A 26,830-nucleotide genomic window follows, 5' to 3' on the forward strand; every position below is an offset into this window, starting at 1 on the left:
ACAGAAAGTGAAGGTAAATTGATGATAAGGCTTAAGTGGGTATGAGGAGTGGTGTGATGGAGTAGGCTTCGCAAGACAGAGTGGGGGGAGGGGAAGTAATGTACACCACAAGGTGTAGGTGAATCAGTAACTGAACTCACTTTTCCTGACCTGGTTAGGTCATTAAATCGCTTCCTGCACTGCACCCACAACCTTGCCACCATGCTCCTGCTGCTCAGCTCATCTGCCAACTCCAGCCATGCCTTCTTGGTGGCAGAAGCAGGGCACTTCCTCCGGTCAGCCAGGTATAGTATCTCCCTCCTGCTCCCGGCCAGTAACAACTCCAGAGATGAGTCGCTAAAGCGCGATGCTTCTTTACACCTGTGATGCAGCATCTCTGCACATTCCTCCTTTCTCCCTCAAAATCCATGCTTGTAATGGCCCTTTAAATACTCCATTTTCCAGCATGTCATTCAGGTGCACAGTACGCCCGCTGCGCAACTTGGAGTCGCGAAACCCGTAAGTAACATTAAGGGCCTTCAATTTAGTCGCGATCGCTCGAGAAAATGCACAACATTTTTTTTCCTGGTTTCCCAACTGCTTATTGACTGCCCCCCCTCCCCCCAGCTGAGATCCCACCGCTAGGTTAAAAATTTACTCCAATATCTTACTATATTTCTGTACGTATTTCTGATGCACACTGAAGTATGATTGAATGTAGCGGTACCTATTAGGCTATTTATAGAGAAAGCCATTGGACACTGGTTCCATGTAAGACACTCACAGTTGCTCTATAAAGAATCATGATGTGGAGATGCCGGTGATGGACTGGGGTTGACAATTGTAAACAATTTCACAACACCAAGTTATAGTCCAACAAATTTATTTTAAATTCCACAAGCTTTCGGAGGCTTCCTCCTTCCTCAGGTGAACGGTGTCCACACTATTCACCTGAGGAAGGAGGAAGCCTCCGAAAGCTTGTGGAATTTAAAATAAATTTGTTGGACTATAACTTGGTGTTGTGAAATTGTTTACAATTATAAAGAATCAGCCAGATGCTGAATCTTTGTAGTAAACACTAACAAAAGCTTTCGGAATTCTCCGAATTATTGTTTTTGGGACCAAAAACAAACGTGACTTTGTACGATCTAAGGTATCTCTGTATCTGTTGTAAGAATGCTTTTCATATATACACAAAGCATGGTATAAGACACTTTTGCAGAGGGACTACAGTTATATAGACTGAGAGAAAGATTCTCTTTGGATTTTGCATGTTTTTCTGACGACCATCTAGTTGTTTCAACCATGTAGACTTTAGTTTTGGAATATAATCTCTTACTCGATAATGTGACGATAGAACACACTCTCCACAGTTTTCATTTTACTACAGTGCTATTGACGATCCGGATTCTTTCCCCTCAGTCTGGTTCAGTAAAAACTGAAGTCGAATACATGTTAAAGTTCATCACAACTTTAATAGCAGGGTTCTTAGTCTGCAGCATTGATTTGGACTCCTGATAGAGTCCCTCTATGCTGGCAGAGCAAGAACAAAAACATACAGAAATCCACACGTTTTTATACAAATCAATAGGGTTGGAACATACTTAACGAGGGTCAACACCAATCATAAGCCGGGCACAGGTTGCCATGCGAGGTTACATTATTTCCGGCCAATCATAAATCGTCCATGTGCTGATCATGCTGCTGTTAGACATCAAAAGGTATACTTCCTCACCTTCCAACTTGGAATGTTCTTCCCTGTTCCTTCTGTTCCTTATCTCCCAACCTGGAATGTCTTTCAACTTTGGCTAAGCTCGTTACCTATATTGATCTGCCATAAACATGGAGACATTCAGACCAGTCCTTGCATCACATCAAAGACTCTACATTGCTAAGACCATGCAAACCTGCTGACTACGCAAACATATGGCCCAGCAGGAGGCCAGGCCACCTGTACCAATCTCAGTTACTAACTAATTAACCCTTTCTAACCATTTTGCATTCTGCTTCTTTGCCACGTAGGCATCTTAATATTTTACCGAAAACTGACCACGTAGGGATTCTCATTCCCCCCTTTTATCATATCATGATAACCAATTATTACGGTGCTCACTGGTTCTGCAGGTTCTGCAGCGCAGCAACATTTAAGTAAGCAATAAACTATAAGAATTATAACAATGAATATGACTAGCCCTTGAACTAGAGAAGTCCCAATAGAACACAGACATGTTTCATCAATACGCCTTTGTATCTTATCTGTTCTCAGGAACAGACTCCTTCTAAACATCTCTCAAGTAAGCTGCGAATGTCCTTGGTCAGCTAAACCTATTCATGTTAGTTTGAAAAGGCTAACATAGTCAAATATCCCATGGTGCTTTATATTTTGTTTCCAGCCTAACTAGACTGAATGGTACCTTTCAGACCATTTTACACCTGTGAATTGGTGCCCTCCCCATTATATCCCTTAATCCAAATTCTCCCTACAATATCCCATTAGATGCTGTACCTCATCTTAACCAGGTTCCCTTCGTGTTGGCCACCAGTCCGGGTGGAAGAGAGGCAGAGCATCTGATAATCCTATCAAACTATGATTGTCTTCCCTTTTACATGCACCTTACCCCAGCGGGTGCTACTCCCGGTACCATTAAGATGTGTTCTTAGTTGAAATCACAGAGACAACGGGGACATTCTCACCCAGGCTCTGTTTTACTCTCTTTGCCAAACTCTTCATCCTCTGCTTACATTTATTACATGCAATGAAAATCAAGAAGCACATTACAACAAACTGCACTACGACTAATATATATGAAACTAATCTAATCCAAGGATGGATCTGTATATTCAGTCCCAAATTCCAGAGGTCATTTCACCAGGTGGTGACTTTAATTTGGTCAATGTCATGCTTAATGTTGTTATTGTCCTGTTGTAGGTTATAATAAACCTTCTGGGAGAGGCGTATCTCCATTCGCAATGCTTCCAAGTATTTAGGCAACAGGGGTGTCAGATACCCAAATGTGTCCTGATATTCTTTTAAGTCCTTTCTGACATTCTCAGAAACTTGTAAGGTGGTGAGGTTATGCCGATGTATCTCTACCAGTTCCTCGGGTCCAATCCGAACCAGGACTTCAGAAATGGAGTAGAATTCTGGACTTAAAATATCACAAGTTAGATTGGCATATTTAAACGTTTTCAAATTAGTTGTAACACAGTATTCGCCCTCTCCGGCATATGCCACTTGAGTGGGTTTTAGATCCGCCTCTAGGGCCTCCATGGTACAGTTAATATCCCGATTGGTACCGGTATTATTAAACCCACACTGTGCTTCTAGGCTGTGTCCAACACTATGTGGACATACAGTGACAGCATGTCTAGTAACACATCCCTTTAATTTTGTTCCAGCCAATCAGCTTAAATCTACGTCCTCTAGTTCTTGAACCCTCTGCTAGGGGAAACAGGTACTTCCTGTCTACTTTATCTGGGCCCCTCATAATCTTGTAATTTTGTATCCATCGTGCGGATATCTTCTAAATATTGTTTCTCCCAATTTTATTGTTAACTGATGGGAACCTAACCCTGAATTTTGGAAATCCAAATTACTGTGTCCCTCTTTACTTTAATTTCAGTCCTTTTGATTGATACCAGTGTTTCCTGACTGTTTCATTAATTAGTTGGTTTCTCTATGGACCATGTGTCAGTGCCTTGTTTAAAAGGATTTCTCACTCGCCTGGACCACATTAACCATTTTCCTGTTGTGCTGTTGTCAAGTAACTGAGCCTGTCTGAGACTCATTCTTCAATGTATCTTCTTCATGTATCTCCGCATACTAGCAGCATCTCATAGGAATGAGCTTAGTGTTCTTGGATATTAACTTTCTGCCGGCCAGTCTCTTCTTCCTCATGGTATTTCCGAACATTTTCCATGGCACACATCATATGTCCTGTAGGATTCAGTCCTGTAAAAGCAACTGGTTTGTTTAAAGAGTGGTTGCAATAGCTCACCAGGCCATAGGCCTTTGTAATCATGTTCTTCATCCTGATCTCCATTTCAGATGATGGCAACATACATTTGTATCTTTTATGTCCACTGTAGCCACTCTTAGGTTTTCAGGTTATCTTATCAAAAAGATCAGGGGTGTCTAGAGTGCTTATCTCCCCCTGAATGGTCCCGATGTCAGGGTAGTGGCCAGGCTATTGAGTGTAGTTTTCTCATTATTCATTATAGGCAAGGACACAAATATCTCCACGAGAAAGCTATCAATTTACTATTCTCAACTACACTTTCCTGACTTCCACTAGATTGTATATTTATGCCAGATTGATTTTTTTTATCATGCCCAATTCAATGACTTTAGAGAAATTCCCATATCTCCCCACCTCGAGCACTCTGTCTCGGAAGACAACAAATAGGTTAAAACAAAACAAATCAAAATGTTTTCAAAAGAAGAGAATCAGGTTGATATCACCACGCTGTGACATTTGGTATCCGCTGATGTCTGCAGCTAAAGTCTTAAATCTTTAACACCACTGGATCGTTTCCTGCACCAAATTTCTCCAGCAAAGGTTGCACCGTAACTTTGTAACTACTCTTGGTAATCCTGCACCATCAACACTCACGTGGTCCCAAAATAAAAACCAGGGTCACCTGTTTTAAAAGAAACACAGAAAATCCATTGCGGCTCTTCTTGAGAGCCCAAGTGATTAATTTGTCAAATCTTCATTTATTATTTATTTATCCAAAGGAATAATCCCTATACCCAAAACAAATTTAGAAAACAAAACAGGAGAGAGAAATTGCCTAGTTCCACTCTTGCTCTCTCTCTGAAGCACGCAGCCTGTCTGAAATAAACACTGTCTCTCCCACATACAGATGTACGCAGGGCTGCAGACTGGAATTTCTAACTCCAAGTCCTAATCTCTGTGTTTTCAAGATGTAACCACATTAAGCAGATATCATTAGCAGCCGCCTGCTAAGATACGTTATATTGTTTCTAGCACTGTAGCTATCCTTTGCAAATATATGGTCAGCATTTGATCCTCAGACAATTCCTTATCTGTATTTTCATTTATCTTTTAATATATCTTTAATGCGAGACCCTAAATCTCTGACCTTTTGATCCAATGTTGTCAAATCAATGGTGTTAACAACTGAGGCAAAGGCAGTTGCTATATCACTTATCACAGATCTTTACGTCTCCATATTTGCCTATCTCTTTTTACGATGTCCACCTCCATTCCATGTCGCTCTTTGTTTTAACACTTGAGTTAGGAGGTGTTGATCTAATTGTTGAGTTTTCTTAGCATTCTCAATGCGAGGTATATAATTTGTCAGGGAAGGTCTCCCCTCTTTGGTCAGATCTTGTATTCTACTATTAATTTCAAATAAAATTGAATAGCCCCAGAACTTGTCAAAACTTCCTTATCATACTGTGGCAGGGTAAAACTGATAGGCGTTTAGTACCCTGTGTCAGTACATAGCTCAAGCAATGGACTTCCAATTGTCTAACCTATGCTTCCTTTTCATATGATTTGTTTTACATTCCTTTCTTATCAATTTTTCACTGTAGCGTGAAAACTTATCTCAGTCAATTGTAGCCTTTGGCATTTCCGAGTGATTGGGACAATTTTACTAATATAACCTATACCAATTGTTACCTCATGTTCACCTGTGTAATGGTTAGCCTCAGACAGTTCTCAACCGACTGGGTCATTTCTATCTGTTTGAACTGGTCTTGGCATGACAGTCTGGCTTCTTGGGATGGAAGGGGTTAATATTAACTTGCTCTTGTGGTCGGAGTAACTTGATCCTTCTCCCTTTTGAGATTAAGTTCCCACCTTCAAAATTTCTCTTCACACAGGTTTGACTGATTTTTTACTTATCACATTTGTGGATTGCTTTATACTATATTTTTGCACACTTTTTTCACATACTTTTAGTGGATGTGATTATAATCAATGCTCCGAGCTGTTCCAGCTTTCCGACTTTTCCTATCACAATGATCCTGATAGTTTTTTTAATCTATCCCTTTAATTTTTAACCTCTTTTTAAACCACAGCCAATCACAAAATAAACATTCAAAATGCCAATTTTTTGAAGATCCCATGTCTGGAATTTAACATGCCCACACTTTATAAGAACCAGAATTTAATAGGTCACTTAACCTCAATAACTCCAATTTTAATTCGGCAGTATCAGAATTAAACACACGACAAGACAGATACATTACACAAAGGAAGAAAACACGCAAGACACAGTAAGAAGGGGGCGTGGCCCACAACACCGAGAAAAAAAACACTGATCAAGACAGGCTTTTTAAAGGGACAGTACACTTAAACAACAAAACCTTTCTTTTTCGGGTCTCTGTCTTTTAAACATTTGTCTAGTCACTTAATTCTATCCATATTTTTTTTTACAGTACTGTCTCCATAAAGCAATTAGTTCTTTGGCTGTGGTACCTCTGTTATTGTTCCAAATTAATTCCTGAGCCTTTTTGGCGGCATCTAAGTTTTATCAATAGTTCCTGTTTATATCCAATCACCAGGAACTTAAACCCTGACTACCCTCAGTGATATTAACCACTGACCTACCGCTTACAAGTTATTCCCTCAGTGATATTCGACCACTGACCTCTTCCTGCTATTTCTGTGTATTCGCCAGACTGACCTGAATCTTGTAAGGACGCCACACGAGTGTTAGCGATTGGACGATTCGTCGTCAGACTGACGGATTGGAGGAAAACCGACGTAGTAAATGAAGACTACTTACATCGGGGCGCCATTTCCTTCCTCCGTGTCTGAGATAATCCGCCTCTTACTCCGCGAACTCTCGGTGAACGACCGTTAAGATCCCACCGCTGCCACCAAATGACGATCCGGATTCTTTCCCCTCAGTCTGGTTCAGTAAAAACTGAAGTCGAATACATGTTAAAGTTCATCACAACTTTAATAGCAGGGTTCTTAGTCTGCAGCATTGATTTGGACTCCTGATAGAGTCCCTCTATGCTGGCAGAGCAAGAACAAAAACATACAGAAATCCACACGTTTTTATACAAATCAATAGGGTTGGAACATACTTAACGAGGGTCAACACCAATCATAAGCCGGGCACAGGTTGCCATGCGAGGTTACATTATTTCCGGCCAATCATAAATCGTCCATGTGCTGATCATGCTGCTGTTAGACATCAAAGGGTATACTTCCTCACCTTCCAACTTGGAATGTTCTTCCCTGTTCCTTCTGTTCCTTATCTCCCAACCTGGAATGTCTTTCAACTTTGGCTAAGCTCGTTACCTATATTGATCTGCCATAAACATGGAGACATTCAGACCAGTCCTTGCATCACATCAAAGACTCTACATTGCTAAGACCATGCAAACCTGCTGACTACGCAAACATATGGCCCAGCAGGAGGCCAGGCCACCTGTACCAATCTCAGTTACTAACTAATTAACCCTTTCTAACCATTTTGCATTCTGCTTCTTTGCCACGTAGGCATCTTAATATTTTACCGAAAACTGACCACGTAGGGATTCTCACTATGACTGAGAGTTAAGGTTCTTATTCATGTCATTGAGGTGGCCAATTTGAATAGTTTCAGCTAACTTCTGATTGGGTGTCTTAACTTGCCATGGGGCGTAGTTTAAGGAGCTGTTTAGCAGGTCCTCCTTTGTACTTGCTTGTGCAGTAAGTAAAGGAACTTGCAAAACTTTCCAACATGCCTCAATGCAAGCCTGAAAACCATCCCACTCAATTCTTGCAGGAATATAATGAATAATTATGATATAAATGCACTATTAAAATATGTCCCAAGCACCATAATAATAATAAACAAAAAAACATTTGAAGCAATGCCTTCGTACAAAATGAATATTTAAACAAAAGTTACTCTCCAGTAAAAGTCAGTTACTGGTCAGTTCATCATTGCTCTTTCAATCAAAAGGGTTTCAACGCTGATTCCAGACCAAGTTTCTGAGAGTAAGTTAAACCACTGGCAGAATGAGATCTTGGAAGAAAATGGATAAAGAAGTAAGTGAATTTTGTTTAGTTTTTTGTCTACCCTCTTCTGTTCACGTGCTCAATAGTACATACTATGTGCTCTGAATGGCAAGTGCAGAGTCCTCTCAGTATGTTTGGGAACCATAAAGGAAGCATTCCAGTGAAGGGCATGTTGTAAACACAATCTTAATACTGTTTTTCTATTAAGCGAGCTGTACAGGTTATACTGAATTAGAGTTTCACAGAGGTGTCACTTACCAGGAACAGTATCATGGGTTTCTCCACAACTCTTTTATCATGAGGTGCAGTGTGTAATTAGGTATGAATTTTAAGGAGTGTGGGCACAGAGCTGTGTCCCAGAATGTATGGCACGGTGTTTTGGAACTCCTCGTTCTTTACTCCAAATAAGAAGTGATCAGACTTAGTAAACAAAAGTTAAATTTAAAATAAGAAATTTGAGATCCAGCCTGCTCTGTGTAGAGTTGAGCAGTATTTACGTGATAAAAATAGCATGACATGTCAGTGAACCAAGTAATCGTGGCATTTTACCAATGTTTTCATCCTGAAAGTGTAACAGGCTTCTAGATGTAGACTTGTGTCAGGACCACCAGCCATTCCACTGCCCCCTCCAGTGGTCGGAGCCAGCAATATGACCAGTGCTCCAAAATCGATTGTAGGCAGTGACTTGGTGACCGGTCTTTCCTGCGATTATGGGAGAATGGCACCTCATGATATAAGCGTTGTGGAGAAACCCAAGATACGGTTCCTCATAAGTGACACCTCAATATGGCCACTCACGGTAGACCTGCAGAGACAAATGGGTGGGCCAGCCACCTTCCCAGAATTACTCTGTCCCCTACAATATAGATGCATTTCCCCTGCAAGAAAAATCGTAAAGAAGGAGGCTCAGAGAGGGCTGTGGGGAGCCCAGAGGCCCCGCCTCTACCCCCAAATATAATAGTTTGAGCTACCCAGAATTTGAGGTCTGGCAGCATCCAGTCATGTTTTATGAATGCTAAAGTGATGTTATGGATGTAGAAAGGTCACCTGCATGATCTCCTTATCCCTACTCAAGTACTCACAGCCCAGGCTTGAACCATGTTGAAACACGATATGCGCTTGTCTTGCGGAGCTCCATGCTGGGAGCCGAAGTCGTTGAAGCTACCCTTGTATTCCATGATGAAATGAGCACTAAACGTAAGTCAGTCTTTTGCAGGTTATGAAAATCCGTATTTATCTGCTGCTTGAGTCTGAAAATCCAAACAAGATGAAAATGGTTCGAATATCTCACCTGTTTTTGTTAAATCGAGAGGGTTCGATCCTATGTTTATTGTTTTACTTTGTTAACATTTTTATTTGTTGTAGGAACTTGAAAAGCAGTATTCCCCCAGTCGCTGGTCGCATCGTATGGACAAGGCTGCAGTAATAGACGCTCACATCAAAGAAATTACTAAAGGTATGTGTTACTAGCTGTGCTGGGTACATGTAACAATTTACAAATGGTTACACTTCTGTTGGCTGTTATCCTCTGACCCTGGTGTTTCCACAAATGAGATTTGAAAATGTATGTACAGTATTATTTTCAGTTCAGGTGTTACTACTGGGTTCGGCACCCCTAGAGCTAGGGAGAGGAAAATCAGCCAAGGTTCCTGCTCCTGATTGTTATCTAGAGGCTCTGCTGGAACATGTGCGTGTGTGTACTTTGGGTAATGATCAGTTGTGATGACCAACAAGATTGAAAAGCGAGTAACAAATGGAAACTGGAAATATAAATTGAGATTAAAAGAAATAAACAAAAATCGAACAGTGTTAGGAATCGTAATATATTACAGAAAATAGTACATTAGTAAATGTTAATACAAACACAGGAAATAGTAAAGTGGTAATAAAAGGAGAGTTAATAGATCATTTCGTATAAAAAGTCAGTGAAAAAAATAAGAATCCAATACAAATGCAAATAGAATAAGAAAAATACAAATAAAAAGCATTACAAACCAAAGTATGATTTTATTAGGGACAAGCATTAGAGACCAACGTATGATCTCATTGGTGACCTGCTCCCAGTGAGTGCTGGCCCACCAATTTTCCTTCACTCCTTGTGGGAAGCATTCGCTCTGTTTTGTATTACTCCTTGCAGCACCATCAAAATTGTAAACTTAGTGTATGTAGAATGGACAACTGTATCCTGTCACTCCATATATCTATATTTTTATTTGAAAGTAAGCTTCTTATTATTTTTCTGCTTATTCCCAAATCTCCAAAAGTTGACACGCTCCTGCCCTTCTGCCAGTGCCATTGTGATCTGGCAATCAGAAAGTGCACAAGAGGCCTGGGGTTCACTGTTCCTCCCTGTGGGAACTTGCCTAGCCTAGCATCCACTCAGTTCCTCCACAACAACTCAATGGTGTGAGGGAACTGAGAGTGGGCGCAAGGTAGGTTTGGATAAAGAAAACTCTTTGGCTAATTTCAGCTCATCATTTGAGAACCTTCGAGAATACTGAACCCACCATGTTCCCATTGTATCTTTAGCATTCACTTGAATGAGCAGATCAGACCTCAGTTCAATGTTTCATCCGAATGGTGGTACTTCTGACAGTGCAGCATTCCTTCAGTGTCGCATATGGTGTCAGTCGAGATTATGCGCTCGTCGTAGAGTGCGGCTTGATCTCACAACCTTCTGACTCCAAGATGACAGTGCTGTAGATAGCCAAGCAGGCACTCAACACCTTTCTCCACATCTCCATGGTACCAGTGTTGCCTTTCCAATGGGCTGCACCACCACAAAGCTTCCAAAATGGTAACTGTATCTTCATTCTCAAATCAAATGTTTTTTTTGTTGCCCTTCAGGTACTGAAAAAGGTCGCAGTGTAGCTCAGACTAAGTTAGATGTAAGCTACGGGCAAGGTGATGGTGAAAAATTAGACATTTATCTACCTCCAAACCCATCAACAGGTTTGTAAAAGAAAATAATCCAGCATTCACGAGTTTTAGTTCAATGGAAAATCGATGTGGATACCTGCTGTTGTTGCTTTTAAAAAATATATATGCTGTATATAATTTTGAAAAGTTGATGCTGACTATGTGGGAATTATATTTTTTGATGTGCTGTGTTATGGGTTGCTATTGATCGCATTTAGGAACAATTTTAACCCTGCCAGTTTACTCCCCTTGTCTCTCCTGAAGTTACTGACATCTTGCTGGAATATATTTCCCATGTGCACTCCAGTACCTTACCCAAGTGTCCATTATTCATGTGTAAGTTTTGCCAATGAGTGGCACCAAACTATTGGACTGCATGGGACATCACAGTAGAGTTCAATCCCATTTCTCCCTGATATCCAGACCATGCATTACAGTCAGGAGGGAGAACTTGCCTTTTTTTTCTATTTTTGCTCCTTTCCTGAACCAAACATATCACCCTCAGCACTCCCCGGCTGAGATAGGTACCTCAGCACAGTTCAGGGACCAGACTTTGGACCTTCCTGGTCTGTGTGGCTCAGTTACTCGCTGGGAAAACTCACTGAGCAGTCAGGAGAACACCAGTAACTCTTCTGCAGTTGGGATCCAATTCATATAAGAACTTAAGAAATAGGAGCAGGAGTAGGCCATACGGCCCCTCGAGCCTGCTCCGCCATTCAATCGGATCATGACTGATCTTCGACCTCAACTCCACTTTCCTGCCTGATCCCCATATCCCCTGATTCCCCTAGAGTCCAAAAATCTATCCATCTCAGTCTTGAATATATTCAATGACTCAGCATCCACTGCCCTTTAGGGTAGAGAATTCCAAAGATTCACAACCCTCTGCGTGATCATTGTGATTATTCCTTTAAGATCAGTTTGTTAAGGAAAATGGAAGAGACTCTGAAGTTACCAATCAAGATTAGCTTGAAGGAGTTATTAAATCTAATCATGGGAGGAAGCTGAGCTAATGCCAAGAGAAATATAGCCAATAATCCAACATGATTTTGTCCTTTTAACTTTATTGATTCTGCTGCTTTTCACTATTGGGTTCAGTAACTCCTCACCAGCATTCACTACTTCAATAAAAATATTTGCTGATCTCCCGGGCTGCTGGAGGCAGCGTTCGGAGGAGGAATTTCCAATTCCAGGAAACTCCCACTCATTCCGGAATGTTTCGGAACCCTATATATGAGCAAAATAAAAAAAAACTTTTGTTAATATGGCTTTGTATATGGTAACATGCTGATATTGTAATTTGGTTTCATTAAATCTTTTGTAATGCTGGTTCAGATACATAGAGATAATGAGACTGGAGTGAAGGCAGCCTAACGCTAATTTTCCTTTGGTAAAACTACAGCTCCAGCTCTGCTCATCTACTTTCACGGAGGATACTGGCAGTTCCTGAGGCAAGTTCTGAAAAACTATACTGAACAACTGTTTCATACTGTAACATATAAATGTCTCGTATGGGGTTTAGGTGAAGGTAAAAGCACGTTGGGTATTTACTGCTGCTCAGTCAATGTCAATGCACTGCAAGTCCATTTTCTTCTCAACAGTCTAAATATTTTTGTATGAGAGATGAGCAAAAGTAATGACTGTGCTAGAATGGACAACATAAGAACATAAGAAATAGGAGCAGGAGTAGGCCAATCGGCCCCTCGAGCCTGCTCCGCCATTCAATAAGATCATGGCTGATCTGATCCTAACCTCAAATCTAAAGAACACAAGAAGTAGGAGCAGGACCCGGCCACTCAGCCCCTGGGCCTGCTCCGCCACCCACAGGGCCTTGACCGATCCGAACTCAGCTTCATGTCCAATTTCCTGCCCGCTCCCCGTAACCCCTAATTCCCTTTACTTTTAGGAGACTGTCTATTTCAGTGGAATCTTCCTCCATCTCCACTGTTGACCATTTTTAACCACCTTGCTGTTGAATTTCCATTGCAGGCCTATAAGGAAATGGCACTTCCCATCATTCTTTGTAAACCCCTCCCAATGTCATCTATGAAACAAAATAATGAGCCAGTAAAACAATGCAGGTTGATCAGCACCCAATAGGTTAGTGTGATCCTTCAAGATCGACACTGTTCTCCATTTTAAGGGTCAGACAAGAAAAAACAACCTGTAAATAGGAAAGTTTAAAATTTGTCTACAAGCAAAAAGAATGCTTTTATCATTAAATAAAAGAGAAAGCAAAGTAGATACGGTTTATAAAGCATTTTAGTGGAGATGTATCCACAACAGCCAAATCATCCAAATTATCCCTGGTAAGTGAAGCCCATTAAAATCAAGAGTGATAAGGTCAGCTCAATAATTGTTTAAAGGAGTGAATTTGCCATGTCATTCATGCTCAATTGAACAGTCATCCAGCACTTTGTTTTTAAGGGGCTTTGACCAGATTTATTTTTCTTGTCAGACTTTGTCCCCACCTCTCCTCTCCTCCTGAAGGCATTGACTCATTGGTGGGATAGGTCTTTTGTACCTTGGCCAATTGTGTGAGCCTGGACATTGAATGACACCACGCTATTCAATCACTGGGGAGGGAGGCATCACACTGGTTGGTGATCAGGAACATGGGTTCCTGGCAATTATTTTTTTTCCCACTTTCCTGACCTGAGATAGTGAGGCTAATTCTAGCAACCCTGCCACTACCCTGGCTGAGATCAGCTTACTCAACACAGATCAGGGATCAAACATGGTACTTTCCTGGTCTGTATTTCCAACCTGCCTTTCTTCTCTGGGATCCTTGAATGTGTTGGTACCTCTCAGGTCCGTGTGCATCTCTCCCATAAATCCCTGTTCAAATCCCTCCAGTCCAGCATCAGCCTAACCAAAGTCATGAACAAGCTCTGTGACTGTCACTGTGGTGCTTTATCCCTCCTTGTACTCCTTGACCTTTCTGCTGTGTTCAATGCAGTTGACTGTGCCATCCACTTTCAGCACCTCTCATCAGTTGTCCAGCTCCATGAGACTATGCTTGCATGGTTCCACTCCTACCTATTGAGCAATAGCTTTTTTTTGCCATCCCTATGCCATCACTTCCAGAGTACTGCAACAATCTATCCTTGGCCCTCTCCCCATCCACATGCTGCCCCTTAGCAACACCATTCGCAGACAAGGGGCCAATTTCCACATGTACACTAAAGATACCCAGCTCTACCTCTCTCATTCCCTCTACTGCCTCTGTACTGTCAGACTACTTGTTCAACATTGGATGTGGCTTAATGTCCTCGAGTGCAACATTGGGAAGACTGAAGCCATCACCTTTAGCCCCTGACACTAACTCTACTCCCTTGTTGACTGTGGTCGATGGCAGACTTGTGGTTCTCCCGCTGTCATAGTTATTCTGCAATGTGACCTCCAGAGCTTGGACTGCATTGGAGTGTCACTTTATTGTGGCTCTTGGATTAGCTGTGCCGTGTTACTGTGTTGTGTCACTAAACACATGGAGCCAGTTTGATATGTTTGCATGCTTTGAGAAGTCCACTGAAATTTCCTGCATCAGCCTCTACCGGGTGCATGGAGAAAATAACATAAATCAGGGAGCGGCACATGGAAGTTCTCATAGCACCACATCCCTAATGTTGTAAGGTAAAAAGGGCATAAGAAGATTGAAGAAAGAGAAGGTAGAAATTGGGAGACTGTGCCAGAAATCTTTCACAGGTCACTAAATACAGAAGTAGCAACAGCAGTTTGGAAATTACTAATAATCCATTTTTTAAAAAATTGTCAGATGATCCTGGATAATAGTTAGATTTCTATAGCAGAAAAAACACTGTCATATACCATAAATGAAGTGATGATACTACATTTAACAAAAGTGAAGGAAAAGTATCCCAACCAATCTGGGTTTATGCCTAACAAACCAGTGTACGTGATTAATTGCTAAAAATTCTAACAGTTTAACTTACCACAAGAGATAACTTCATTCTAAAACTGCACACTTATGACATATGCAGCCTAGTGCAATAATTAAAGACCTGTTGAAGGATTTTGAATTGAATCAGATGGACACCTGATTCAGCAAGAAATGGACGGATATGAATTTAAGATGGGGAAAAATGATGGAGAATGGTCAGATCAGGTTCAGAAATTGAACTGTTGAGCTCAATTGCTATTTCTCACTCCTACCTTCGACAACAGGAGTGTGCAATCTTTTTATCCTCCTGGGCACTTAGACGTATACTATGAGCCACATATAAAGTTTAAATAATGTTTTCGTTATATTACATGTATCTGAAGCTGCTGGTACCAACAGATCTCGGTGTTGTGATTTAGAATTTACCAATGAAAAAGCAGTGCTTGGAAGGCGACTTTCCAAACCTTAAGGCCTGCAAAATTCAAATGCTGGAAACCAGTAGTAGAGTAAGAAATATAACGGCAAGTAGTAACAGTTGCTGAGGCTTCATGGGCTGGGTAACCAGAGCTAAAGGACTATAAATGGTATATTTTGGATATCCTAGTTCTAGTTTGTTAACACTAGACATAAATAAATATTTCATAGTATCATACAGCAAAGAAAGAGGACATTTGAGCCATTGTGCCTGTGCTGGCTCTTTGGTCGAGCTATCCAATTAGTCCCACTCCCCTGCTCTTTCCCCATAACCCTGTAAATTTCTTCTTTTCAAATATATATCTAATTCCCTTTACTACTGAATCTGCTTCCACTACCCTTTCAGGTAGCTCCAAACCATAACAATTCATATAAGAAATATAGTAATTTTAATAATAATTTAACAGATTCACTTTTTAAAATTATTTTTTGCAGCAAAGATTTGTCTGGTTTCATGGTGCCTCCGCTGACTAAAGCTGGAGTAATTATTGTTGCTGTTGACTATGTCCTCGCGCCAAAAGGTAGGTACAAACTCCTGGGGCATGATTTAGCCTGGAAAAATGGGCAGGTTGGGGGCGGGAGAGCAGTAAAAATTGCAAAAATCTAAAACCCGCCCCCAACCTGCCCATTTCCAGTTTTCATGGGGGCGGGACGAGGGGCGGGCAACCAACCCGCTCTCAGGAGGCGGATCGGGCATTAAAAGCTTTTAAGGAGGCTTCGGGCCCCTATTTTCAAAGCTTTTTTGATTTTAGCCTCAGGGGGCTGGGATTCCCAGGCCGTCTCCTCCACACCACGTGAGAGGAGGCGAGAAGGCCCGAAACTGCAGGTAAGTGCCTTTATAGCACAGCTTGTGGGCCTGGAGGAGCAGGAGTGCTTCCCCCAGGCCTAACAAGTCTACCTGCAGCAACCCACCCACAACGGTCGCATCCCCCCACCCCCGATGACTGACCCGCCCCCCCAATCCCTCCCCAGATGGACCCCCCCACCAATGACTGACAGCCCCCCACCCGATGACCCCAACCCCACCCGATCACCATTCCCTCCTCCCCACCCCCATCTAACAATTACCTGAACATGTCCTCTTCCTGGCTCTTCTCCCATCCGACTGAGAGCCAGCCTGTCGGGCGGGAAACTGGCAAAAAAGAAAAAAACGTCCTTACCGCCCTGGGCTAAAATTATGCCCCTGGACCCTGTTACAATACTAGCAAGACCAGGAAATTCCAGATTCCACGGGGTGGCCATTCTTTTTAATACTTTTACCTCTCACACTTTCGTCCTGAAATAAACCCTAATATCACAGTATTAAAGCTACTCAGTTGTAACGAGTAGCTGTATTACTGTAATGATAAACTGATGCCATAAAAGTTAAAATTAAGCCCTGTCTTCCCTTTGTTGCCAATCTCTTTTGCTTTTATTGTACTTTATTTCTAACAAATCTTATTCTAATTATTCTATAATTTAAAAAAAACAGAACAATTTATAGCTACTTTGTAAGCATTGTTATTCTGTGTTCCAAATCTTTTCATCCATATTGGAAGTACAGGGCAATAAAGTGGCCTCTGATTCGCTGAAAACCAGTTCCAAAAAGCTGGTCTAGAAGCATAAAGACTGACCTGGTTATATCATATACAACAACAACTTGCACTTGTATGGCGCCTTTAATGTAGCAAAACATCCCAGTGTTTCACATGGGACTGGGGGAAGAAATGGAAATCAAGCTGGTGTGGGAAAAGGGTCAGAAGAGGCCAAAGGCAAGGTTGAAGAGAGAGGTTTTGTAAAGTCTATTGAAGAACTTGGAAAGCTAGTAAGGAGAGCGTTGGAGAAGTTGAGCCCAGAGGTGACAAAGGTATTCATGAGAGATTCAATGACAGTGGGCATGAGGTAGGAATTGAAGGAAGTAATATTATAGAGTTGGACAGATAAGATGTGAGGTTTGAGCTCAGCTCAAGGTCCAACGGGATACCAAGATTATGCATTGTCGGATTAAGCATGAGCAGGCAGCAAAGAACACCAAGGTTGTACACTGTCAAAGTCAACCTGAGCAAGCAGAATGGAAGGGGGATTGAATCGGGGCTTGGGTGCAGAATTTCTGGTGAGAGATGAACAGGACGGTTCCAGTCTTGCCAGTGTCAAGTTGTAGCAAACTCTGGCCCAGCCACTACTTGATGTCGGACAGCTGGTTGGATAATATAGCAGCAGTCGAGGGTAGTGGTGGAGAGGTTAAGCTGGGTGTCATCAGCATATATTTGGAAGCTGACCCCATGTTTATGGACAATGTTATTCAGAGACAGCAAGCATGTAGATGAGGAATCGAGGGGACCAACAGCGGAACCTTGGGCCACACTTGAGGTGACTGTGTAGTAATGTAGCAGAAGCCATTATAGGAGATGCGCTGCCTATTTTTGGGTCAGTAAGAGTCTTTTTTTTAATTTGTTCATGGGCTGTGGGTGTCGCTGGCAAGGGCAGCATTTATTGCCCATCACTAATTGCCCTTGAGAAGGTGGTGGTGATCCGCCTTCTTGAACCGCTGCAGTCCGTGTAGTGAAGTTTCTCCCACAGTGCTGTTAGGTAGGGAGTTCCAGGATTTTGACCCAGCGACGATATATTTCCGAGTCGGAATGGTGTGCGACTTGAATGGGAACGTGCAGGTGGTGTTGTTCCCATGCGCCTGCTGCCCTTGTCCTTCTAGGTGGTAGAGTCACAGGTTTGCGAGGTGCTGTCGAAGAAGCCTTGGTGAGTTGCTGCAGTGCATCCTGTAGATGATACATACTGCAGCCACAGTGCGCCGGTGGTGAAGGGAGTGAACGTTTAGGGTGGTGGATGGGGTGCCAATCAAGCGGGCTGCTTTGTCCTGGATGGTGTCAAGCTTCTTGAGTGTTATTGGAGCTGCACTCATCCAGGCAAGTGGAGAGTATTCCATCACACTCCTGACTTATGCCTTGTTGATGGTGGAAAGGCTTTGGGGAGTCAGGAGGTGAGTCACTCACCGCAGAATACCCAGCCTCTGACCTCCTCTTGTAGCCACAGTATTTATGTGGCTGGTCCAGTTAAGTTTCTGATCAATGGTGACCCCCAGGGATGTTGATGGTGGGGGATTCAGCAATGGTAATGCCATTGAATGTCAAGGGGAGGTGGTTAGACTCTCTCTTGTTGGAGATGGTCATTGCCTGGTGCGAATGTTACTTGCCACTTATCAGCCCAGACTGCTTCATTATCTGAGGGGTTGTGAATGGAACTGAACATTGTGCAATCATCAGCGAACATGCCCATTTCTGACCTTATGATGGAGGGAAGGTCATTGATGAAGCAGCTGAAGATGGTTGGGCCTAGGACACTGCCCTGAGGAACTCCTGCAGCAATGCCCAGGGGATGAGATGATTGGCCTCCAACAACCACTACCATCTTCCTTTGTGCTAGGTATGACTCCAGCCTCTGGAGAGTTTTCCCCCTGATTCCCATTGACTTCAATTTTACTAGGGCTCCTTGGTGCCACACCCGGTCAAATGCTGTCTTGATGTCAAGGGCAATCACTCTCACCTCACCTCTGGAATACAGCTCTTTTGTCCATGTTTGGACCAAGGCTGTAATGAGGTCTGGAGCCGAGTGGTCCTGGTGGAACCTAAACTGAGCTTCGGTGAGCAGGTTATTGGTGAATAAGTGCCGCTTGATAGCACTGTTGACGACACCTTCCATCACTTTGCTGATAATTGAGAGTAGACTGATGGGATGATAATTGGCCGGATTGGATTTGTCCTACTTTTTGTGGACAGGATGTACCTGGGCAATTTTCCACATTGTCGGGTAGATGCCAGTGTTGTACCTGTACTGGAACAGTTTGGCTAGAAGCGCGGCGAGTTCTGGAGCACAAGTCTTCAGCACTAAATGCATGCTTGCAAGCTAACTTGGACTGGTGTTTGAAGAGTTGATTGAAATACCAGCCTCGAAAGAAGCTTTGAGACAGATATATAAATTGCAGTGTTAAAGCTCTGTTTCTTAAAGATACCTATTGCTTTAGTTGGACTGAGCGAGTGATTCTAGGTTCTCATACATTGTTTGACCGGAAACAGCTCCTTGAATGTTGCATTATTGCTTTAAATAATAAAATGCTCTTACACCAATTTGAAATCTGCTGTTGCTACATAAAACTTCAGTGTACTTCCAAATTAAAATTTCGAAGACCTTTGTTTTGCTGTATTTTCAGGTAATATGGACTTAATCGTGTCTCAGGTTCGACGTAGTGTGGCCTTCATTGTGCAGCAGTATCCCACTTTGAGGTAAGATCTGACGAAATGTTGGACATAATTTTAGCCCGGAGCCGGGAAAGGGCAGGGGGGGTCGAATTTCGGACGGGGAACCCGGAAGTACAGATTTCCCAGACAGCTGTACGATTTTGACGTAAGGACATTTTTTTTTGACTGTTTCCCACCTGAAAGGCCGGCCTGATTGACAGGCTGGCCATCAGTCGGACGGGAGAAGAGGAAGAGGTAAGTGTTAGATTGGATGGATTGAGGGGAAGGGGGTGGTGGAAGGGCATGGGGGCATCAGGGTCAGTCATCGGGGGTGGGGATCAGTCAACGGGGGTGTCAGTTGGCGATCGTTGCGGAGGGGAGGGGTCGGCGATCGTTTGGGGGGGGGGGGGTTCAACGATCTTTGTGGGTGGGGGTTGATGCAGATAGGCTTTTTGGGCTTGTGGGAAGCACTCCTGCTCCTCTGGGCCCACAAGCAGTGCTATAAAGGCACTTACCTGCAGTTTCGGGCCTTCTTGCCTCCTTTCACGTAGCGTGATTGAGAAGGCCCGGGAATCCCGGCCCCCAGAGGCTAAAAGCACAAAACCTGAAAAAATGAAGCTTCCTTAAAAAGGTTAGACTGCACCTGGAGTACTGTGAGCAGTTCTGGGCACCGCACCTTCGGAAGGACATATTGGCCTTGGAGGGAGTGCAGCGTAGGTTTACTAGAATGATACCCGGACTTCAAGGGTTAAGTTACGAGGAGAGATTACACAAATTGGGGTTGTATTCTCTAGAGTTTAGAAGGTTAAGGGGTGATCTGATCGAAGTTTATAAGATATTAAGGGGAACAGATAGGGTGGATAGAGAGAAACTATTTCCGCTGGTTGGGGATTTTAGGAGTAGGGGGCACAGTCTAAAAATTAGAGCCAGACCTTTCAGGAGCGAGATTAGAAAACATTTCTACACACAAAGGGTGGTAGAAGTTTGGAACTCTCTTCCGCAAATGGCAATTGATACTAGCTCAATTGCTAAATTTAAATCTGAGATAGATAGCTTTTTGGCAACCAAAGGTATTAAGGGATATGGGCCAAAGGCAGGTATATGGAGTTAGATCACAGATCAGCCATGATCTTATCAAATGGCAGAGCAGGCACGAGGGGCTGAATGGCCTGTTCCTATGTTCCTATTTAATGAACAACCCGCCTCCTGAGAGCAGGTTGGTTGCCCGCCCCTTGTCCAGCGAAAACCGGAAATGGGCGGGTTGGAGGCGGATTTTATATTGTTGCAATTTTTAATGCCCCCCCCCCAACCCACCCATTTTTCCAGATTAAAATCATGCCCGTTATTTCAGAACTTCATGCTGAATATCAGACAGGCCCGTCTTACTATAAGGGATCAATGCCACAATGCAATGCAGGTCGGCGTGGTCGACTTTAAAGAATCCATTCCAAAATTAAATTTTCAAAATGAGCATTTAAGGCATAATGTAAGGCAATTCGACTTAAAACAGTTTGTTTAAATACGAAAATATTAAAGATGGTGAATGAACCTTGGCATTCCTTATTCACTCACTCTTTGCTGACCTGTGAAGAGTGAATTTGAGAAAATGTCAGCTCCTTCATTAGGGTTTTTTCATTGTGAACTATGCAGTGGAACCCTGAAGACAGGAGCAGGTGTAGGTAACTTTTTCTGCTGAAGCAAAATTAGCCAATTCTATAAATTAGTTTTCTATTGAGGTTATTGGGCAAGACGGACCAAACCGCATGCTTCACTCGTCACTAAAATATGTTCAGAATGTTTAGGTGCAGTACTAAAATCACTGTTTAGATATTTCCCGCAAAAAGAAGACCCTTGAGTAGAATTCAGTGTCGATGTTAGAATCAACCAGGGTGGCAGAGCAAAGCACTCTCTGCAGAGCTTTATATTGAATTGTTACTCCTTTCCTTTTGCATATCTTTCAGTGGTGTTTACCTGTGTGGGCATTCTGCTGGTGCCCATTTAGGAGCCATGGTGCTTTGTACAGATTGGGCAGAGTATGGTGTCACTCCTAATATTAAAGGTAAGGGCAGGAAAGTGTTGAGTTCCTTCTATTTAGTGCACCTATCTTTGCTTTCATTCATTTTAGTTACAGTAATAGAAGGGTTTCTTGAGAACTGAACTTTCATCTTCTCACCCTGTCTGGGAACATAATAAAGCTCGCGAATTTCTTCCTCACATCCCTGAATAAAAATCACTTGTGGCTTTTTAATGAATTGTTGCCCGCATCAAGTTGTCAGTGCTGGGAATGGAACACATTTCTATTTTGGGCATCCTATGTCAGCATCAAGTACTCTCAGGTCAAGTAAATAGCCAGATACACAGTAAACTTTTCTTTATTCTATCCTAGTAATGAGTACAACCTTAAAAAGTGAAATATAACATAATGCATTTCAAATTGATCCTATGAAGGACAATTGGCACAGTATTGACATTTTAGTCTGATACTCTAAATTTTTATTCATTATTGAACAGAAGTGGAACAAAAGTTTGAAGTGCACAGGCATCTTAATGATGGTAAAAATTTCCTAATGGGAAAATTTATACTTGAACAAATTATTGTGCTTAACTTAACAGATAGTGGTTACTTGAGTAATCAGAAAGCGTGTGATGGATGAGTTTTTGTGTTACAGGCACATTTAATGTGTGACGCACGCTATACTCAAGTTTTCATTGTTTAGTTGATTGACCAAGGTTTTTGAATGCCTGAAAGATATTGATGTTTCAAAAAGAATATTACTCGGGTTTTAGATAACTACTGCATCATTCAAGTTTTCCTAGGTTGTTGACCGATGGCACAATACAGAAAGATGTTTTATTTCTCCACAGGTGCTTTACTTGTCAGTGGGATTTATGACCTCTGTCCAATTGTCTACACCTATGTCAATGATCCACTTCAGTTGACTGAGTACGTTCACCGAGTGTAACCATGATTACATTTACAAATGACTAGATTATATTTTTGAAACTAAATTCCCTGTACTCAACTATTTAAAGCCAACAGTTCAATGGCTCCATTACTCATGCCTAACCCTAACTATGTTGTGTGAAAGGCGTATACACACTTAACTTTCTGAACAGTTGAAATTTCTTCATTCCAATTCAGCACGGAGGATATAATAGTGTATAATAATAATCGGGTACGGTAGTATAGTGGTTATGTTACTGGACTAGTAATCCGGAGACCTCGACTAATAATCCAGAGTCATGAGTTCAAATCCCGCCACGGCAGCTGGGGAATTTCAATTCAATTCAATAAAATCTGGAATTAAAAAAAACTAGTATCAGCAATGGTGGCCATGAAACTACCGGATTGTCGTAAAAACCCATCTGGTTCACTAAGGCCCTTTAGGGAAGGAAACCTGCCGTCCTTACCCGGTCTGGCCTATATGTGACTCCAGACCCACAGCAATGTGGTTGATTCTTAATTGCCCTCTGAAATGGCCGAGCAAGCCACTCAGTTGTACAATCTCGCTAAAAAAAGTCATAATAAGAATACCACTGGACACGACAAAGGCAAACCAAGCCCAGTCGACCCTGCAAAATCCTCCTCACTAACATCTGGGGACTTGTGCCAAAATTGGGAGAGCTGTCCCACAGACTAGTCAAGCAATAGCCTGACATAGCTATACTCACAGAATCATACCTTTCAGCCAACGTCTCAGATTGTTCCATCACCATCCCTGGGTATGTCCTGTCCCACCGGCAGGACAGACCCACCAGAAGTGATATACAGTCAGGAGGGAGTGGCCCTGGGAGTCCTCAACATTGACTCCGGATCTCATGGCACCAGGTCAAACATGGGGAAGCAAACCTCCTGCTGATTACCACCTACTGCCCTCCCTCAGCTGATGAATCAGTCCTCCTCCATGTTGAGCACCACTTGGAGGAAGCACTGAGGATAGGAAGGGCAATGTACTCTGGGTGGGGGACTTCAATGTCCATCACCAAGAATGGCTCAGTAGCACCACTACTGACCGAGCTGGCCGAGTCCTGATGGACATAGTTGCCAGACTGGGCTTGCGGCAGGTGGTGAGCGAACCAATACGAGGAAAAAACCTACTTGACCTCGTCCTCACCAATCTACCTGTCGCAGATGCATCTGTCCATGACAGTATTGGTAGGAATGACCACTACAGTCCTTGTGGAGACAAAGTCCCGCCCTCGTACTGAGGACACCATCCAACGTGTTGTGTGGCACTATCACCATGACAAATGGGATAGAGTCAGAACAGATCTAGCTGTTCAAAACTGGGCATCCATGAGGCACTGTGGGCCATCAGCAACAGCAGAATTGTATTCCAGCACAATCTGTAACCTCATGGCCCGGCATATTCCTCTCTCTATCATTACCAACAAGCCAGGGGATCAACCCTGGTTCAATGAGGAGCGTAGAAGAGCATGCCAGGAGCAGCACCAGACGTACCTAAAAATGAGATGCCAACCTGGTGAAGCTACAACTCAGGACTACATGCGTGCTAAACAGTGGAAGCAACATGTTATAGACAGAGCTAAGTGATTCCACAACCAACGGAACAGATCAAAGCTCTGCAGTCCTATCACATCCAGTCGTGAATGGTGGTGGACAATTAAACAACTAACGGGAGGAGGAGGCTCTGAAAACATCCCCATCCTTAATGATGGCTGAGTCCAGCACGTGAGTGCAAAAGACAAGGCTGAAGTGTTTGTAACCATCTTTAGCCGGAAATGCCGAGTGGATGATCCATATCCTCCTCCCGATATCCCCACCATCACAGAAGTCAGTCTTCAGCCAATTCGATTCACTCCACGTGATATCAAGAAACGGCTGAGTGCACTGGATATAGCAAAGGCCATGGGCCCCGACAACATCCTGGCTGTAGTGCTGGAGACTTGTGCTCCAGAACTAGCTGCGCCTCGAGCCAAACTGTTCCAGTACAGCTACAACACTGGCATCTACCCGACAATGTGAAAAATTGCCTAGGTATGTCCTGTCCACAAAAAGCTGGACAAATCGACAAATCCAATCCGGCCAATTACTGCCCCATCAGTCTACTCTCAATCATCAGCAAAGTGAAGGAAGGTGTCATGAACAGTGCTATCAAGCGGCACTTACTCACCAATAACCTGCTCACCAATGCTCAGTTTGGGTTCCGCCAGGACCACTCTGCTCCAGACCTCATTACAGCCTTGGCTCAAACATGGACAAAAGAGCTGAATTCCAGAGGTGAGGTGAGAGTGACTGCCCTTGACATCAAGGCAGCATTTGACCGAGTGTGGCACCAAGGAGCCTGAGTAAAATTGAAGTCAATGGGAATCAGGGGGAAAACTCTCCAGTGGCTGGAGTCATACCTAGCACAAAGGAAGATGGTAGTGGTTGTTGGAGGCCAATCATCTCAGCCCCAGGACATTGCTGTAGGAGTTCCTCAAGGCAGTGTCCTAGGCCCAACCATCTTCAGCTGCTTCATCAATGACCTTCCCTCCATCATAAGGTCAGAAATGGGGATGTTCGCTGATGATTGCACAGTGTTCAGTTCCATTCACAACCCCTCGGATAATGAAGCAGTCCATGGCCGCATGCAGCAAGACCTGGACAACATCCAGGCTTGGGCTGATACGTGGCAAGTAACATTCGCGCCAGACAAGTGCCAGGCAATGACCATCTCCAACAAGAGAGTGTCTAACCACCTCCCCTTGACATTCAACTGCATTACCATCGCCAAATCCCCCACCATCAACATTGACCAGAAACTTAACTGGACCAGCCATATAAATACTGTGGCGACAAGAGCAGATCAGAGGCTGGGTATTCTGCGGCGAGTGACTTACCTCCTGACTCCCCAAAGCCTTTCCACTATCTACAAGGCACAAGTCCGGAGTGTGATGGAATACTCTCCGCTTGCCTGGATGAGTGCAGCTCCAACAACACTCAAGAAGCTCGACACCATCCAGGACAAAGCAGCCTGCTTGATTGGCACCCCATCCACCACCCTAAACATTCACTCCCTTCACCACCGGCGCATTGTGGCTGCAGTGTGTACCATCCACAGGATGCACTGCAGCAACTCCCCAAGGCTTCTTCGACAGCACCTCCCAAACCTGCGACCTCTACCACCTAGAAGAACCAGGGCAGCAGGTACATGGGAACAACACCACCTGCTCGTTCCCCTCCAAGTCACACACCATCCTGACTTGGAAATATATCTCTGTTCCTTCATCGTCGCTGAGTCAAAATCCTGGAACTCCCGACCTAACAGCACAGTGGGTGAACCTTAACCACACGGATTGCAGCGGTTCAAGAAGGCGGCTCACCAGCACCTTCTCAAGGGCAATTAGGGATGGGCAATAAATGCTGGCCTTGCCAGCGACACCCACATCCCATGAACGAATTTTAAAAAATTATATCCTGGTCATTTTGTTTTTAGCTCTAGAGTTTTTTTTTACAGTTTGAAGTGAGGGCACTGAAAACTTTCTTACTGATTAAATAAGTCATCACCTCTTTCTACTGAGCGTTCATGATGTGGAGATGCCGGTAATGGACTGGGGTGGACAAATGTAAGGAATCTTACAACACCAGGTTATAGTCCAACAATTTTATTTTAAAATCACAAGCTTTCGGAGATTATCTCCTTCGTCACGTGAGTAGTGAATGAGAGGTTCTCAAATCGCATATCTTATATTAGGCTGGGACACCATCACACCAATCAAAGGAGTCGTTGGTGTTCAGACAGGTTAGCCACGGAAAACAGTAGGTCCCAGTATGCTGAATACACATTGTGTCAAATTACACAGACAGAGAGAAAGAGACCCGAAAGGCAGAGAGAGAGAGAGAGAAAATTTCCAGTTGTATTAAAAACAGATAACTTTTTTTTCCCTTGCTGGTGGGGGTTACGTGTAGCGTGACATGAACCTAAGATCCCAGTTGAGGCCATCCTCATGGGTGCAGAACTTGGCTATCAATTTCTGCTCGACGATTTTGCGTTGTCGTGTGTCTCGAAGGCCGCCTTGGAGAACGCTTACCCGAAGATCGGTGGCTGAATGTCCTTGACTGCTAAAGTGTTCCCCGACTGGGAGAGAACCCTCCTGTCTGGCGATTGTTGCGCGGTGTCCGTTCATCCGTTGTCACAGTGTCTGCATGCTCTCACCAATGTACCATGCTCCGGGGCATCCTTTCCTGCAACGTTTGAGGTAGACAACGTTGGCCGAGTCACAGGAGTATGAACCATGTACCTGGTCGTATCAGGCAACGGAACCCTGTGTGAGAACCTCTCTGGATACGTCGAGGGCATCCTGAAACCCATCGTACAGGGGACCCCCAGCTT

At 43.3% G+C, this 26,830-nt stretch overlaps 2 protein-coding genes and 1 long non-coding RNA gene across 3 annotated transcripts in view; 1 reads left to right on the forward strand and 2 right to left on the reverse strand.

Moving 5' to 3' along the window:
• The window catches only part of tk1 (thymidine kinase 1, soluble), a 44,856-nt gene extending 39,900 nt beyond the window's left edge, over positions 1–4,956 (reverse strand). Inside the window, exon 1 of the mRNA XM_068004004.1 lies at positions 1,715–4,956. The gene's annotated coding sequence lies outside the window, so the exon portion shown is untranslated. The remainder of the gene's footprint in view (positions 1–1,714) is intronic.
• The window catches only part of afmid (arylformamidase), a 51,070-nt gene that overhangs the window by 11,729 nt on the left and 12,511 nt on the right, over positions 1–26,830 (forward strand). Inside the window, exons 2-9 of the mRNA XM_068004006.1 lie at positions 7,915–8,000; positions 9,336–9,426; positions 10,818–10,922; positions 12,292–12,340; positions 15,700–15,785; positions 19,466–19,538; positions 21,455–21,552; positions 22,359–22,437. Coding sequence (XP_067860107.1) covers positions 7,971–8,000; positions 9,336–9,426; positions 10,818–10,922; positions 12,292–12,340; positions 15,700–15,785; positions 19,466–19,538; positions 21,455–21,552; positions 22,359–22,437 — 611 coding nt within the window. The 5' untranslated portion in view covers positions 7,915–7,970. The remainder of the gene's footprint in view (positions 1–7,914; positions 8,001–9,335; positions 9,427–10,817; positions 10,923–12,291; positions 12,341–15,699; positions 15,786–19,465; positions 19,539–21,454; positions 21,553–22,358; positions 22,438–26,830) is intronic.
• Positions 11,950–26,830, reverse strand: part of LOC137341093 (uncharacterized) — a 39,682-nt gene continuing 24,801 nt past the window's right edge. Inside the window, exons 2-3 of the long non-coding RNA XR_010966958.1 lie at positions 16,333–16,396; positions 11,950–12,116 (exon numbers count right to left, since the gene is read on the reverse strand). This is a non-coding gene — a long non-coding RNA (uncharacterized lncRNA). The remainder of the gene's footprint in view (positions 12,117–16,332; positions 16,397–26,830) is intronic.

Source organism: Heptranchias perlo, chromosome 23, assembly GCF_035084215.1.
Source record: "Heptranchias perlo isolate sHepPer1 chromosome 23, sHepPer1.hap1, whole genome shotgun sequence".
NCBI lineage: Eukaryota > Metazoa > Chordata > Chondrichthyes > Hexanchiformes > Hexanchidae > Heptranchias > Heptranchias perlo.